General features: G+C 39.9%; 1 protein-coding gene across 7 annotated transcripts in view; it reads right to left on the bottom strand.

Moving 5' to 3' along the window:
• LOC127003205 (myelin expression factor 2-like) overlaps positions 1-16145 on the bottom strand; it is a 76532-nt gene that overhangs the window by 25540 nt on the left and 34847 nt on the right. For 5 of the 7 annotated variants that reach the window (XR_007757001.1, XR_007757000.1, XR_007756999.1 and 2 more), the window contains exons 6-8: positions 13753-13971; positions 6188-6305; positions 3692-3886 (exon numbers count right to left, since the gene is read on the bottom strand). Coding sequence is in view for 4 of the 7 variants with exons in the window: in XM_050869577.1 (XP_050725534.1) it covers positions 3692-3886; positions 6188-6305; positions 13753-13971 (532 nt within the window). In the remaining 3 variants the exon portion in view is untranslated. The remainder of the gene's footprint in view (positions 1-3691; positions 3887-6187; positions 6306-13752; positions 13972-16145) is intronic. The other 2 variants (XM_050869578.1, XM_050869580.1) reach the window with 1 other exon arrangement.

Raw genomic sequence — 16145 nt, 5'->3', positions numbered from 1 at the left:
GATAAAAAAACTGCATTTGAAAGTACTAACCTAAAGCTCCTTGATGGCATTATCAGTAGACCAGTAAATAGATAATCAATATTTTTTTTCTAAATATTTTAATTTTGGTATCTATTTTCCTACTTATCATATCACAAAACTTCTCGAATATGACACATATACAGTCGTCCACAACATCTGTTGGGGTTAGATGCCTCTAGATTTTAATAAACTGCAGATATCTACTGCCCTTTTAAGACTTTACTTGTATGTACTCCCCATAGCTCATGTTATAATGTCTAATTGGTTCTGTGCCAAAACCATTCTTCCTGGTTTACAGGCAAAAATAAAATTAAACCAGTTTCATGGACACACACACACACACACACACACACACACACACACACACACACACACACACACACACACACACACACACACCCTAAGGAATGGCAAAGGGCTGAGGTGGTCCCTATATATAAAAGTGGGAAAAAGGAAGAACCTCTAAACTATAGACCAGTATCATTGACCAATAGTTTGTAAAATATGTGAAAAAGTGATAAAGAAACAATGGACAAAATTTCTAGAACATAATATAATTACAGAAAAACAGTAAGGCATTCATGTGTAACAAACTTACTGAGCTTTTACTCGAAAGTGACGGACATAACACAAGAGAGGGATGGATGGGTAGACTGTGTGTATTTGGACTTGAAAAAGGCTTTCAACAAAGTTCCACATACAAGACTTATGGAAGCTGGAAAATAGAGGAGGATTTAAAGGGAAAATGAAAAATTGGATGGAAAGTTACTTAAAGGGAAGAGAAATGAGAACAGTGATAAAGGACATGAAGTCGGAATGGAGAAATGTAGAGTGGGGTGCCTCAAGGATCGGTACTGGCACCAATACTTTTCCTAGTATATATAAATGATATGCCGGAGAAAGTAAATAGTTACATGAGTTTGTTTGCAGACGATGCGAAATTGCTGAGACACATAAGAAATAGTAAAGACTGAAATTCTGCAAGAGGACCTAAATAAGATTTGGGATTGGAGTAAGAAATGGGAGATGGAGTTTAATGTGAAGAAATGTCATATAATGGAAATGGGAAAGAGTGAGTGGAGTCCAAAATGGACATATAGAATGGGAGATGGAGAAATATTAAAAGTTCAAGGAGAGAGATCTGGGAGTGATAATACAAGATAATCAACAGTCAGAGAGTCATGTAAATAGGATATTCGGATATACGTATAGAATAGTAAGAAATATAGGAATAGCATTTCACTACACGGATAAGGATATGATGATAAAGATGATTACCACTATGATTAGATCAAAGTTGGAATATGCGGAAACTGTGTGGTCTTCCTGTAGGAAGAAACGTGAAAAAACTAGAAAGAATACAAAGGATGGCAACAAAGATGGTTCCAGAACTGAAGGGATTATCATATGAAGAAAGGTTAAAGGAAATTAACCTGTCAACAATGGAACAAAGAAGAGAAAGGGGAGACCTAATACAAATTTATAAATTGTGGAATAAAATGGAAGTAGATAACGAGGAGTTGCTACTAAGAGAAGTAAGAAACACCAGCAACACACGAGGACACAGTAAAAAATTGAGAAAAGGAAGATGTTTGAGACATAAAAAAAATACAGCTTCCCACAAAGAAGCATAGAAGTTTGGAACAGACTAAGTGAGGATGTAGTATCGGCGAAGAGTGTGCACAACTTTAATGAAAAACTGGACAAGGGGGGGGGGGAGAGAGAGAGAGAGAGAGAGAGAGAGAGAGAGAGAGAGAGAGAGAGAGAGAGAGAGAGAGAGAGAGAGAGAGAGAGAGAGAGAGAGAGAGAGAGAGAGAGAGAGAGAGAGAGAGAGAGAGAGAGAGAGAGAGAGAGAGAGAGAGAGAGAGAGAGAGAGAGAGAGAGAGAGAGAGAGAGCCCGTGTTCTCGCAGTTAAGAAGAGATCATCTCTATCCACCTCATCAAACTTATTTACCAACTTATACAGTGTGGTCAGATCCCCTCTCTCCCTTCTCTGTTCTAGTGTCATCAAGTCCATCTCCTTCAATCTGTCTTCATACATCATATTCGAGAGTTCTGGTACCATTTTAGTTACAATTCTCTGTATCCTTTCCAGCTTTCTGATATCCTTCTTTTTGTGAGGCGACCACACCTGCAGCATATTCAAGCTTTGGTCTTATCATTGTTGTTATTATTTTCATCATCATTTCTTTGTCCATAAAATGGAATCATACCCTTATATTTTATATCATCCTGTAGGTTTCTCCAAATAGCTTGTTTATGTGCTATACTGGGGACAGTGTGTCTTGCATCGTTACTCCTACTCCCAAATCTTTTTCTTCATGTACCACCTTTAAGTTTTCTTCTCCCATCCTGTATGTTTTCATTGGTCTGTTTTTACTTTTCCCCAGTTCCATAACATGGCACTTGTTTGCATTAAATTCCATCTCCTATAATTGGCTCCATCTATACATTCTGTCCAGGTCTTTTTGCAGCTCCTCACAATCTTCCTTCGTCCTCACTTTTCTTATTAACACCTTCATCATGAGGATGTGCATACTGCATCCTTGCGTGCCCTGTACCAATGTTGCTCAGGCCCTTATGACTGACAAATCGATTGTTGTTCTCTGCTTCGTCTGTCAACGTCCTCTAGCTTCTGTGGTGTGTGTGTGTGTGTGTGTCTTCGTGTGTTAAATCTCTTAGTCCTGTGGGTGTATGCGCGGACATGCATGTGTGCATACATGTATATTATAAAAGCAGTGATTTTGAATATATACAAGTCATATTGAAAAAGTTTTGTCATTTTGAAAGTAAAATATATGAAAAAGAAAATCTGGGAAAATAGCACAACATAAAAATTCTTTAAAATATTGATTGTCTATCTACCAATATAGTGACAACACCATCAAGAAGGCCAAGGGTTAAGACCTTCAAATACATTTTGTTTCATTCCTCTAGGTCAGTGGCTCCCAAACTTTTTTACATAATGCCCCCTTTTGACTTCTAGGAAACCCTCACCCCCCCATCCTTTGTACTCACGTGAGGATGAAACACACAGTGTTACTCCTCCATGTGTGTGTGTGTGTGTGTGTGTGTGTGTGTGTGTGTGTGTGTGTGTATTTCTTGCAAAACTGCAATATTTGGCAGATGGAATCATGCCCCTTTGTATCCAGCTCACACCCCCTAGTTTGAGAACCACTGTTCTAGGTTAAATAGTTTCCTGGTAGTTTTTTTTAAAATGGCAGAAAAATTGCAGAAAAATCACGGCATATTCTAGGCAGGGGAGGGTGACGAGCATACAACATGATGCCTGAGATCAAGGGATTAAGCAATACTAATTCATAAAAAGTACTATTCTGAACATTAGGGTGAGCCTACATAAACACTAAGATAGCATTCACATCACACATAAAAGATGAAAATAAATAAACTGAAAGGTTAACATGTCAGCAAATCCTATCCAGAAAGAGCAACATGTCACTGACCTGACATTCATTGAAATGTGTCTTTATTCCAGCAGAGTAACCTTCCCCAATGAACAGTGGACAGGCAGATGAAAATAACATCTAATGAGAGGTAGACAAAAGAGGAAAACAGGAGAGGATAAGGGTTTCAGGAGGGAGGTACAGTAACTATAGTTTCAAGAGGAAAAAGTGAGTAGGGTTAAAGGGAAAATGACACCTTCACTTACTGGCCACATCTGTGAGGGCTGAGCCATTGACACCAAGGCCCATGCCAACACTCTTGAGACCTGGTGGCAGCTTGGTGGTAGCAGATTCATGCTTCTCTGTGACACGGTCCATGCGAACACTCATCTTCCGGTCATAATACGTCTGGTTGTGGAACATGGAGATTGCCTGAACAGCCTCCACTGGGTGCTCAAACTCTGCCATGAAATGCATCATTAAGTTTTCTGCTTGTATAATATAACCGGCAAACATATATCTTCATGCTAGCAAAATATACGCAAAACACTTCAATGGATTTTACCGCTATCTTACCCCCCCCCCCCCCAAAAAAAAATCTACCATGTAAATTTGTCTTGTTTTGCTTTATACAGACAAACAAATGTACCATTTTAACACATGCACTTTGTCATTTATGTCCAAATATGCTTAGTGTCACAGGGTCAGTGAGGCCCTTAGTGTCCAATGCATGCAACCCCAAATTTGATTAGTTGGAGGCCATGGTGACATGTGGCAGTCCACTATATATGGCCGAGGTCACTCCTGGGTCGGTGCACCTCAGGCCTTATGTGACATAGGGTGTGTGACTCCTGCTCCAGCCAGCTATCTAAAAGTCAAGGACAATGGATAGAAGTCCTATAGGCACCACAATGAACAATAATAAAGGCACCTGGACACACAAAAATATTTGTTTTCCACAGTGCATAGGCATTGTATTTCACTGGTAAATTCACTTATATAAATGCAGTCTAGATTCAAAACAGCTTGTTTATTTTTGGCTCCTGTGAATTGGCTGAATTTTCTATTTTGTAACCAAAAATACCCAGAACAATGATTTTGGAGTTAAAAAAACAAAAGAAGGTGAATGGTTAAGAGAGTTGATTGCTAATGCACACCCATGCTGTTTTCTTACACTCAAACTTATCCCATATTTAGCAGTTTCTCAGCCACTTGTAACTTCAAGTTAATAGAAGCAGACAGGTTAATATATTCGTACATTCTACCTCAGTAGAAGACACCAGACTGCCTGTGCAACCTTAATACCTGTAGGATCTCTAATTCTGACACTCGTGCCAAGGGGGTTAGCAGACTACCCAAGTAACAGTAAACAATCACCCTAAGCTTAATTATCTATTTAAGTAGCAAATGTTTTTTGAAGTGTTAATAGGGAGGCGGTAGATGAGTGGTTAGCGTGCAGGCCCGGTGTCCTGGAGTACCCAGATTCAAGTCCCACCTAGCAAACCATTTTCACTCATTGCCAAGTGACTCAAAACTACATACTGTCCTGTTGACCATATGTCAACTTGAGGTTTAGCAAAACTCTCTAAAGAGTGGAGTGGAGCAAATGCAAAAGACAAAAGTGTACTGGACAGCCAGCTGGGTAAACACGCAGTGAACTGAGTGGATCTAACAAGTGTTAGTGTGGCTGTGGAGTTTGATATCTCGGTGTACTGCCTTCATCTATTTTTCAGCATTTTTCAATTATTCCCTTGATAATTCTAGATGTTACCCCAAAATAGCTAAAACTGACCCTTGGCTGAAAATTACAAACCATTGGGATTTCTGAAGAATTGGATGCTGGATTGGATTGTCTTACTGAAGATGAGAAATAATCAGAAATATTTTTACTGACTCAGACTCAGACTGACTCCTGCCAAAAGTAGCCAACTCTGGCAATGACTTGCATACCCTTGCTTAATGAAAGTAGTGGAGATTCATTACAATCTGCAAGGTTACAAAGGTCTGGCCCTAGATACTCAAACCATTTTGGTAGAAGAAATAATGCTGCCAATATTAGAGAATGATAATGAGAGGAAAATTGGTCGGACAAACTCTTAGCACATGGTCAAGATGGTGCTTCCAATTTGTTCTCAGTTGCAGGTTACTAAATGACTGTTTACTGTTGTGATGGGCCAGGCTCTTGTAAGAGGGATACAAGGGGTGTGAGGCACATGGTGCATATCATTCATCACATGAATGTACAAGCACCTCAGCTGACTTGTGGGTGGAAGGTTTCCTTGGAGCTGCATCATACAGAAGCAAGTTATAGTGCCACAAGAGTTAAGACCAAGATACAGTGCCTGAAAAAGACATGAGTGTATAGGAAGCTACGTTCAAGATTCTGCGCCCTAGCCAAAATGGAAATTGGGAATCGTAAGAAAGTTAAGGCTCTATTTAATTATATAAAAACTACATTTTCAAGGAACACTGAGAAAAACAGTGACTTCAGCACTCTTTAACACCAGCTAGGTAATTCATGTTATAATGGGGTTTCATCAACATGAATTTTACTACTGCCAGCTGTGGTTGGCACAGTGCAGCCAGTGGTAGAGGGCCAACTAAACAGGAAAACAGAACACAATTTCAAGCTGTGCACTATATACTTCCCAGTGAATAAAATTGGAAAGTGTCTTACCTCAATCAGTGAGCAGGAAAACATCAAAACATAAAATCAATAATTTTCAAGAAAATAAATGATGTGGTGAATTCTCTCAACTCACCTACAACTCCAAAGCCACGACTCTTGCCATCCTGGTCTTTGCTAATCTCTACAGTCACCACCTTGCCTGCTATCTTGAACACATCCCTCAGCATTTTGTCATCGACCTTGTAGTCCAGCTGCAAGGAGAGTGAGTCAGATATGCTCGTAGGAAAGTATACTTAAGGAGAGGGGGGTGATAAGTAGTCCTCAAATTGTGATGGGATTTGGTTCTGACAGGCAGGTCTGTAGTTGAATTAGTTAAAAGTCTAAATTTATATTAAAAATAAAATAATATTCAAATGTCCCACTGTGGATAGAGCAGCATTGCTGCACCTCCTAACTTCCCTCCCTACCTACCCCACCTCTGCTTTCATGCACTCACCTAACTAGCTCTGCATTCGCTTTACCCATTAGCTATGCAATGTTATGCAATGAAGCTACTAAGTTTTGCCAAGATGGCGTCATTAGCCAAACATCACGCCAAGTCCCAGAGGGAAGGGGGGGAGGGAAATTTGTAAACAATAGGCAGATAGTAGACATATGAGTGGCCACTGTCAATGCTGCTGCATCTTCTTACTTTCTAAGACTGTGTCATTCAACTATGATTGCTTTTTCTGGTATATGGTCACCTACATAGCTGGGCGTTATCGCGATACTTTATCGCTGATAACAAAATCAGGTTATCGGCTATTCGCTACTTATTTAAATATATATCAGTATCTTCGTTACTTTTGTAACCAAACTAGCGATAATCGCTTCTTTTTTCCGCCTAAAAAAACAAAAAAAAAAACAAAAAAAGTCTCCTCCCTACTGCGCATGCGTGGCCCGGGCGCCCGGTGTTGTATGAAAAAACTTCAGAGTGAGAAATATCTTCGGTGAAGAGATTTCATACTTAAATCATCAACATTGAAACACTAAGTTAGGTTTTATGTTAGACTCAAAAGTCAATATATCAAAGAAAAAAATCATTTAGCTTTGCCCCCAAAATGATTATTCACTGCCTCAGATTTGATATTCCATATTCGTTTGTAAGCATGCCATGGTATTGAGGGCACCCGGTGTTGTGTTATTTGGTGTCCCATCGTCAAAAGCTGGCGCTTTTGTTTACAAACACTGGTCTTTCGTGAACTGTGCATGTTCAGACCAGTAAGCGAAACCCTGTACAGTCTCACAAAGCTTTTTAACACATTAAGAGTTGTTGGAAGACTGAATCAGACAAACAGTACCACCATCCTCGCTGTTTCTAGAGCGACACTCTGCACATGTTTGTGTGTTTGGGGAGGTGGTGGCTGAGTCGTCAGAGTAACGGCTCCGTGTTCAGGAGGACGCGAGTTCAATCCCCGCCCGGTGCCACCAAGCTGGGATTTTTCAGCCGCCGCCGAGTGGCTTAAAACTACCCACATGCTGTCCAGAAGACCACCCATCAACCCGGACTCTAGATTCTAGGATCAAAGATGAGCTCTGGGAGGGCAGCATGAGCCAATGTAAGATGGCGCCACTATAAACACTCGCCTGCGCCAGAACGGGCTGGGCCGACCATCAGGACCCACCGGAAAGAAGCCTTGGACCGACCATCAGGATCCACTGGGAAGAAGCCTACCGGCGCAATAGGCCGCAATGTAAAAAAAAAAAAAAAAATTAAAAACTCGTACACAGTGTCGTTCTAGAAACAGCGGGGATGGTAGTAGTGGTACTGTGTGTCTGATTCAGCCTTCCAGCAACTCTTAATTACGGTTAAAAAGCTTTGTGAGACTGTACAGGTCTACGCTTGCTGGTCTGAGTATGCGTAGTTCACGAGAGACCAGTGTTTGTAAAAAAAAAAGCACCAGCTTTTGACGGTGAGGACACCAAATAACACAACACCGGTTCAGGAGTTTCTATACTATTACCGTCCATTGATACGTGTCAACGTGTGGTTTTCAGGTTTTGTAAGTTTTCTAAAATACATATAATGAAAATTTCAATTCATCTATGTTTTTTTTTTATTTGAAATATCAATATATCACCTATCGGACTTATCGTTAGCTAGTATCGGAATTGTGGATTTATATCGGGTATTGGTTATCGCCTATATTTGTGTCTCCAGTTAACGAATATCGGTTATCACCAATAAGGTTTCCCATTATCAGTTATCGGTTATCGGGAATAAGGATTTCTGTTATCGTACCCAGCTATGGTCACCTATAAGAGCTGCTGATCGACTGTCCAGTTTGGCTCGACCCCCACCTGCAGGGAGTTGTGCTAGCCAACAGGTGAACTGAATGCAGCAGAGACTTATAAACAGTGGACATAATTGGCTAGTCACTCTACCCTTCTTTGGTCATATGATAGTGAAATGGCATCTGCTAGATCTTGCAGTATATTTGCATAACAGACTATAGGCCTATAAACTGGTGTAGTAGTGACCAGCAACTGTATTGTGAATAGAACTTACTGACTGAGTTCCACTGACAACTTAGGGGGAGGCATGGGTGGGCTGGCCCAGCCCACCCACCATTCCCCTCTCCTTATTTACCTCAGCCCAACTGGTGTAAGAGCAGCTTGTGAGGACAGGTGCAGGGTAAGGGGGAGGGTAGGTGGAGTAGGAACACAGTGTATACAAACAGCTGCTCTACTCACGGGAAAATATTTGAAATGTCAATTCATTACATAACAAAGTACAGGTAACTCTCGATTTACGCGAGTATTGTGTCCTTGAAGAGGTCGCATAAATCAAAAACAATGTAAATCAAACAAGAGGTAGGTTTGTATCGAAAAATAAATATTCACTTCATTCAGTGGAGAGAGAGAGAATGTTCATATCGCCGAGATACCCACTCTGGCACTCAGTCTCAGCCTCATTCGTGTGAGGAAGAAATGAGGGACACCATGAGCAACTGGCTAGTATTGGTATGGGTACCGAGCAGTCTGGTACCAGTACCATACAGTCTGGTACCAGTACCGTTAGTATCGGTACTGGTACTGGTACCTGCCCACCCCTATTGTTGAGTAGCGTGGCAGCGTGGGTACTGTATTGTTGTTCAAGTGGTGGCGAGAGAGAGAGAGAGAGAGAGAGAGAGAGAGAGAGAGAGAGAGAGAGAGAGAGAGAGAGAGAGAGAGAGAGAGAGAGAGAGAGAGAGAATATCCATATCGCCGAGATATCCACTCAGTCTCAGCCTCACTCGTGTGAAGGAGAAATGAGGGACACCATGAGCGACTGGCTAGTACTGGTACCGGTACCACACCGTATAGCTGGTACCGTTAGTACCGGTACAGGTACCGGTACCTGTCCACCCCTATTGTTGAGTAGCGTGGCAGCGTGGGTACTGTATTGTTGTTCAAGTGGCGCGCGGGAAGAACTGAACTCAGCTGTGTGGCCGCGGCGCCATGTGAGTCCAGTTGCGTGAGACATCTGGTGGCCATTCCATAAAATATCGCGTATAAGTGAAAAAAATGTGTAAATTAAACATTTCTTTGGATTTTGGACCCCGCGTTATTTAAAAACGCTTAAACCGAACTCGCGTAAATCGAGTTACCTGTATTAAATATATTATTGGCCTCATTTTAAGTACAGTGCACCCTCATTATTGAAGGTCACGTTGCATAGTTTCTTGCAACTGTACGGAACAACACATAACTAACAAGAGTATATGGGTTTGTTCTTTCAGTTTTCTATTTCTAAAGCGAGGATTAACGTCAGGCTATTATCTTAGACATGTTTCTGCTTCTATAAAAAAATTATATTTTTGGTTTCCCTGGTTGTTTCTTAGGGAGCATGACCATCCCTCTCTGACAGTCTTAAATCAGTCGATCAAATTTCGTACCATTCTAAACCTCAATCCTTTTAGCTTGCAAATTTCTTTATTCCCATGCCCAACAATGTAAAGCTCAGTGATTGCTGGAATTATTTTGCCCTATGCATGTTTTCCAGCCATCACGTATTCCAGCCAATATGGGCAGAAACACAAGGATGTAAGGGAAATTTCAGGATAAATTGTTCAATGCCATACAAACTGTCAACCCCTACTGGAGGGAGGGAGGGAGAATCTCCTTCCCTCATACCAGTGAGTGGGGAAGAAGATGTACGTTGCTGCCAGGCACACGATCGTTGCCTCTTGCATTTTTATAATGGTATGGGAGACAAATATAAAGTTGCACAGCAAATCTCCATGCGCAAACTCTGCTGCAATAATCATCCACACAAACTGTAGAGTCCAGGTTGATAGGTGGTCTTCAGGACAGCATGTGGGTAGTCTTAGGCCACTCAGCAGTGACTGAAAAATCCCATCTGTGGCAGCGAGCATGACACGAACCCACGTTCTCCTGGACGCGGCGCTGGCACACTAACCATTTAGCCACTGCCTCCCTCAGCACTATGGCTGGATGGGCTGAGATAGTGCCCTGCAGAGGTTGACACTATCAATGGGATTGTCTCAGGGGATGTTTCCAACAGAAACGGTCTGTTGACAAGTGTCGGGCATGTGTGTCATTGGGTGGCCAGCGTAGTGGGCCCACCCCCGCTGCTGCCGCCCCATCTCGTCCAGCACTGCATATATCCGCCAGCCCACACAGCATGCCAAATATATTTTAACTAACCTGACCTAACTTTACCTACCGTAACCTACCTAACGAAGGGGCTTTGCACATGGCCTTCTAAAAGGAGAAGGCCTGTGCATAGGAGTCGTGACGCCAGCCTACGTTACGAGGGCTGGGCGATGGATAGCGACCTGCTTGTATGGCAACTTGGGAGCTATCTGGAGAATCTGGCAGCGAGCCGGGTCGTGACCTGCGAATGACCAGTCTGGGGTTGCCTTGACCGTGAAAGAGACCTTGATTTACTGCGGCATATTCTACAGCATATTGCCGAGACTTTAGGATAAATACGTGATTATAGTGACAACACAATGCCGGGGAAGTGTTCCGTGCCTCTCTGCAGAGGATATTAATGATAGTGATTCTCGTGTTAGTGTCTTCTGAGACTCTTCCCGAAAAATCCAGAGCTGCTGGCCCCATGGGTCCGGGCGGGCCATTCACCACCAGGAAACTTGTCCCCACAAACCAAAGTAAGTATATCAAATTATTCGTATATGTTATATGTATCTTTCTCTGTCCGGCTACACTGTGGATTTAATCAGGCTACTTTTGTTGTCACAAGACACTGCAGAAGTATTGGAATCTAATTGTTATAATCAATATGGCGGGAAGCTGATGAAAACAATGGCTCTCCGGTATGTTCTTATACTCGGAAGGAGGATGGCTATTTTTTTAATGGCATTACTGTTATGAATATTGTTACTAAGGTCCTGATAAAATTCAAGCATCAGCTTTCTAAAAAAATAAAATAAAAAACACCCACATTTTAATTGAGTCACCCAGCCATAAGTCCCATCTACTCAATTTTCTTTAGTCATTTTTAATAGCCTAATCTAATTCTTTTTGACACACACACACACACACACACACACACACATATATATATATATATATATATATATATATATATATATATATATATATATATATATATATATATATATATATATATATATATATATATATATATATATATATATATACAGTAAAACCCAATTATCCGAAGCGGATTATCCGAAAACCGGATTATCCGAAATTGATCTGGATAATGCAATTAATTTTTTTCTATACTAAAACGTTATAAAACATCAAAATAAATAAAAGTAACTACATTATATATATATATATATATATATATATATATATATATATATATATATATATATATATATATATATATATATATATATATATATATATATATATATATATATATATATATATATATATATATATATATATATATATATATATATATATATATATATATATATATATATATATATATATATATATATATATATATATATATATATATATATATATATATATATATATATATATATATATATATATATATATATATATATATATATATATATATATATATATATATATATATATATATATATATATATATATATATATATATATATATATATATATATATATATATATATATATATATATATATATATATAAGAAAGAAGGAAGAACATGTGAAGCAGTTGTAGAGGAAAAGTATCAAGTCGACTTGTCCTGTACTGGTCCTCTAGCAAATCAGGCACTAGTGAATCATTGCCATCTCTTACAAGAAAAATATTCAAAATCATAAGATAAAAAAAATTATTAGTCCTACTTATGATTTTTATGTGAAAACTCATCGTGGGTAATGTGTATTAAACTATGGTTTCATTTAACATTGCCAAGCTTAATACAAGAAAATGAGCCTCATAAGACTGAAAGAAATAATGAGTGTAAACAAACAATGTTTAATGCAAAAAAAAAATAATAATAATAATTTAAATAAAAAAAAATGATTTGAATAAAAAAATCTGATTAAATCAAATAAATTGATTTTTTTTTTTTAATCATGATTTTTTCCAACCCTGCAGGGTAGTACAGGTAACTCTCAATTTACGCGAGTTTGGTTTGTGCGTTTTTTAAATAATGTGGGGCCAAAATCCAAATAAATGTTTAATTTACACGTTTTTTCCACTTATATGCAATATTTAATGGAGTGGCCACCATACGTCTCACGCAACTGGACTCACACGGCGTCGTGGCCACACAGCTGAGCTCAATTCTTCCCGCGCGCCACTTGAACAACAATACAGTACCCACGCTGCCACGTTACTCAACAATAGGGGTGGGCAGGTACCAGTTCCGGTCGCTCAATGTGTCCCTCATTTCTTCCTCACATGAGTGAGGCTGAAACTGAGTGCCTGAGTGGATATTTCGGTGATATGTATAATTTCTCTCTCTCTCCCTCTCCCTCTCTCTCCACTGAATGAAGTGAATATTTATTTTTTGACAGAAACCTACCTCTTGTTTGATTTACATTGTTTTTGATTTACGCGACCTCTTCAAGGACGCAATACTCGCGTAAATCGAGAGTTACCTGTATTGCCAACTGCAAAATTTACAATTATTTGGTCAAAAAATCAGTTACGTGATAGGTGAAGCTATGCAAGATTGCCACTATATTGGACAACAACATCCACCAGTTACTTGTCCATAAATTTCCTGCGCTAGGCTGATATGATTTTCCACCAAGTTTAGTGGAAATCCCACTGAATTTGGCAATGCTGTGGGGTGAAATAGTGTTGGAACACTCATACGCGGGAAATTTGAGTGTGACTGGCGCTAGCAGCGAGCATTTAGCACCACCAGCTGCGATTATTTAGCATCGAAAGAATTAAGGGCACTCCGTCTGATATTGACCTCTCTTTTGACCCCTCTTTTATATTTATTTTAAAAGCAGTGCTAAACACTTTCATTTATTTTTTGTTTTGTTTTGCCCGAGCTGCTTTCTCTACTGAAAATAAAGCTTCAGAGTGATATACAATATAATATTCATGAACGAAATCTCTACAGAAATATCAAAGTTCTTTTAATTTCAACATTCAAATCTTCCACATCTGGGCATCCTGCAGCCAATGCTGCACCTATAATGTAACACAGGGGCAAAAAAGTTAAGGCAAACTCCAAGCCAGTCACCAGTACACTTACATTAGCCACAAAGACCTTGTTGACTAGGGTTCCAGTGATGCCCAAGGACTCCAGGAACACCGTGGACAAACCATAGGTGTTGCCGAACTTGTTCACTGACCCCATGCTGGGAGGGCCCCCAATGTCTGCTCCCCTGGCAAAGTCACGGCCCCGCATATCAGATTTCATCATGCGGCGGTCCCGATCTGAGTCAAAGTCTTGCCGTGAAGGTCCACCCTGCTGACAAAGTATGGAAAAGCAATGTGAGAACAGAGAAGTGACAGGACAAAGCACTGCTGGCATGCTTTCTTTGCATCATAATTCTAATGGAAAGGCTTGGGGCCACATTAATAAAGACTTCTAGCAGTGAAATTTAGCTTTCACAGTAAGTTTCCTTTTAACTTTCCTGCTAGCTTTTAAGTCATGAGTTTACTACCAGAAATCCTTAGAAGCCACCCCAGAAGTGTGAAATATCAGCTAAAAAATGAGTGACTATTTCAATTTTAATTATCTTACTAATAAATATATTGCCTGAGTTTTTCAGATATGGCAATATTTTCACATAATATTTAGTGGAAAATACAAAAAATTATTTTTGTCAAGCAAGTGAAAAAATGCATTGACTTCCTAATAACACACTACAAAGTTGTCTTACATTAATGAAATGTGAAAAGTATATAGGAACTGCTGCAGGAATATAGATGTGGATGTGCTGTGTAAATAAGTGGCTGCTCCGCCCGTGGCAGGACATTTGAAATATCGACTCATTACTTAACCAAGTACAGTAGACCCTTGATATAAGACTAATTGGGGGGGGGGGGACTTAGTCCTTTACTAGCCGCGGAAATTTTAAAATATGTATAATAATAGACAAACCTAATAAAAGTAGGTATAGTTTTTTTTTATTGTTTATGTTGTTTGCACGTTGTCTGTATAGCCGCACAGCATCTGTGGCGACAGATTGTGAGGTACTGAGGCTGCCAGGTTGGCAGTGGGGCCCTGTGGGGGGGGCTGTATTGTTACGGGTATGGGAAAAATTTTAGAAGTGCACCCATCTCGCACTGTTTTTTTGGTAATTTTCTGTGTTATGAAATAATCTGCTAAATGTTTCTGTCACAAATCATTAAATGATTGACTTTTCAATGCCTGTTGTGCACCCACCGCCGCAGCTGCAAAATAGCTCGCAGAGAGAGGTTCAACTTGCTTACTGTTTCTATATTTCACTTACTGCTCATAAAGATCAGAAGTGGACAAACTAGAAAAAAAACAGGCAAATAAATGCTTTTCCTGCTGTGTATTCCCCCAGTGCGCATGCGTGGTGGACAGCAGAGTGACTTCCTTGTGCGAGGAGGTATTTCTTGCAACACCAGCCCGCATAGTGGATTACCCCACCATCCCAAGGTGCGTAATTCCGTCGCCCCACATTAAGTGCCAAATAAATTCAAACTAACCAAACCTAACCTACCTAACAGGGGGGGCTTCGTCCCTGTCGACCCCTTAAGCTGTGTCAGTACTGACACTCACAAACACTTGGCTATTTTCCATTACATTTACATCCTGGATTGATGCATAAGACTTTCTTATGGTGTAAATACATTCCTCATTTGAATGGGAACCACAAGGAGGAAAATAGTTTATCAGGTGGGCTGAAAAAGACGACAGTAAGCGAAGGATGGGACAGCAGATAAAGGAAGGAGAGCAAGGTAGCTAGCAGACGATAGCGGGATTGGTTCAAAAACTATTCTCGGTCGGTCCCCATGGATTTCTGACCCTCTGACCTTTTAAAATGAAGAATAAAGTGAGGCTTGGGAAGCAGCGGCACCTTCCCAGCTGAAAGGAAATGTTTCTATTCTCGTCTCTATGGCAACACTGGTGACAGCACACGCGAAACGAAACACTCATTTCAATTGAAGACACCTTCACATAACTTTACACGGGCAAAAAAAATATTTGAAGGTCATGGCATTTTTGCATTTTCGCCAGTCTAGCCCAATAACTTTTCTATCATATTTTTGTGTTTCTACCAGTGAAAGGTTAGAGATCAAAAGTGCCTGCAATGGGAAACCTCTTATGGTTTACTCTGTATATTTAACCAGCTTACTATTTACAAATCTTTTAAGACTAAATTGAGTTTGGTTGGTCAATGGGCCTCTTTGCACTATGGCATTTCGAGGTCTATTACCACCAGAATTTTTAGTATCTCGTAACTTCAAAAGACAAAGGGGCGACATAGCTATTTTTCAATGACAATTTGCAAAGAGATTTGACACTGATTACCATAGCAATGCAAGATATCGAGTGATATGTCAATATCCCATGATCTGTGTATACTGAGGCCTAATTAAGTAATTTTTATCATGTTATAAGATAGTAACCCGCATTACATAAATGATTGTTTTGCAAGTAAGTATGAA

The sequence above is a fragment of the Eriocheir sinensis genome, chromosome 25 (assembly GCF_024679095.1).
Source record: "Eriocheir sinensis breed Jianghai 21 chromosome 25, ASM2467909v1, whole genome shotgun sequence".
NCBI classification, from domain to species: domain Eukaryota; kingdom Metazoa; phylum Arthropoda; class Malacostraca; order Decapoda; family Varunidae; genus Eriocheir; species Eriocheir sinensis.
The sequence above is the reverse complement of the archived record's forward strand: the minus strand, read 5'-3'. Positions and strand labels throughout refer to the sequence as shown.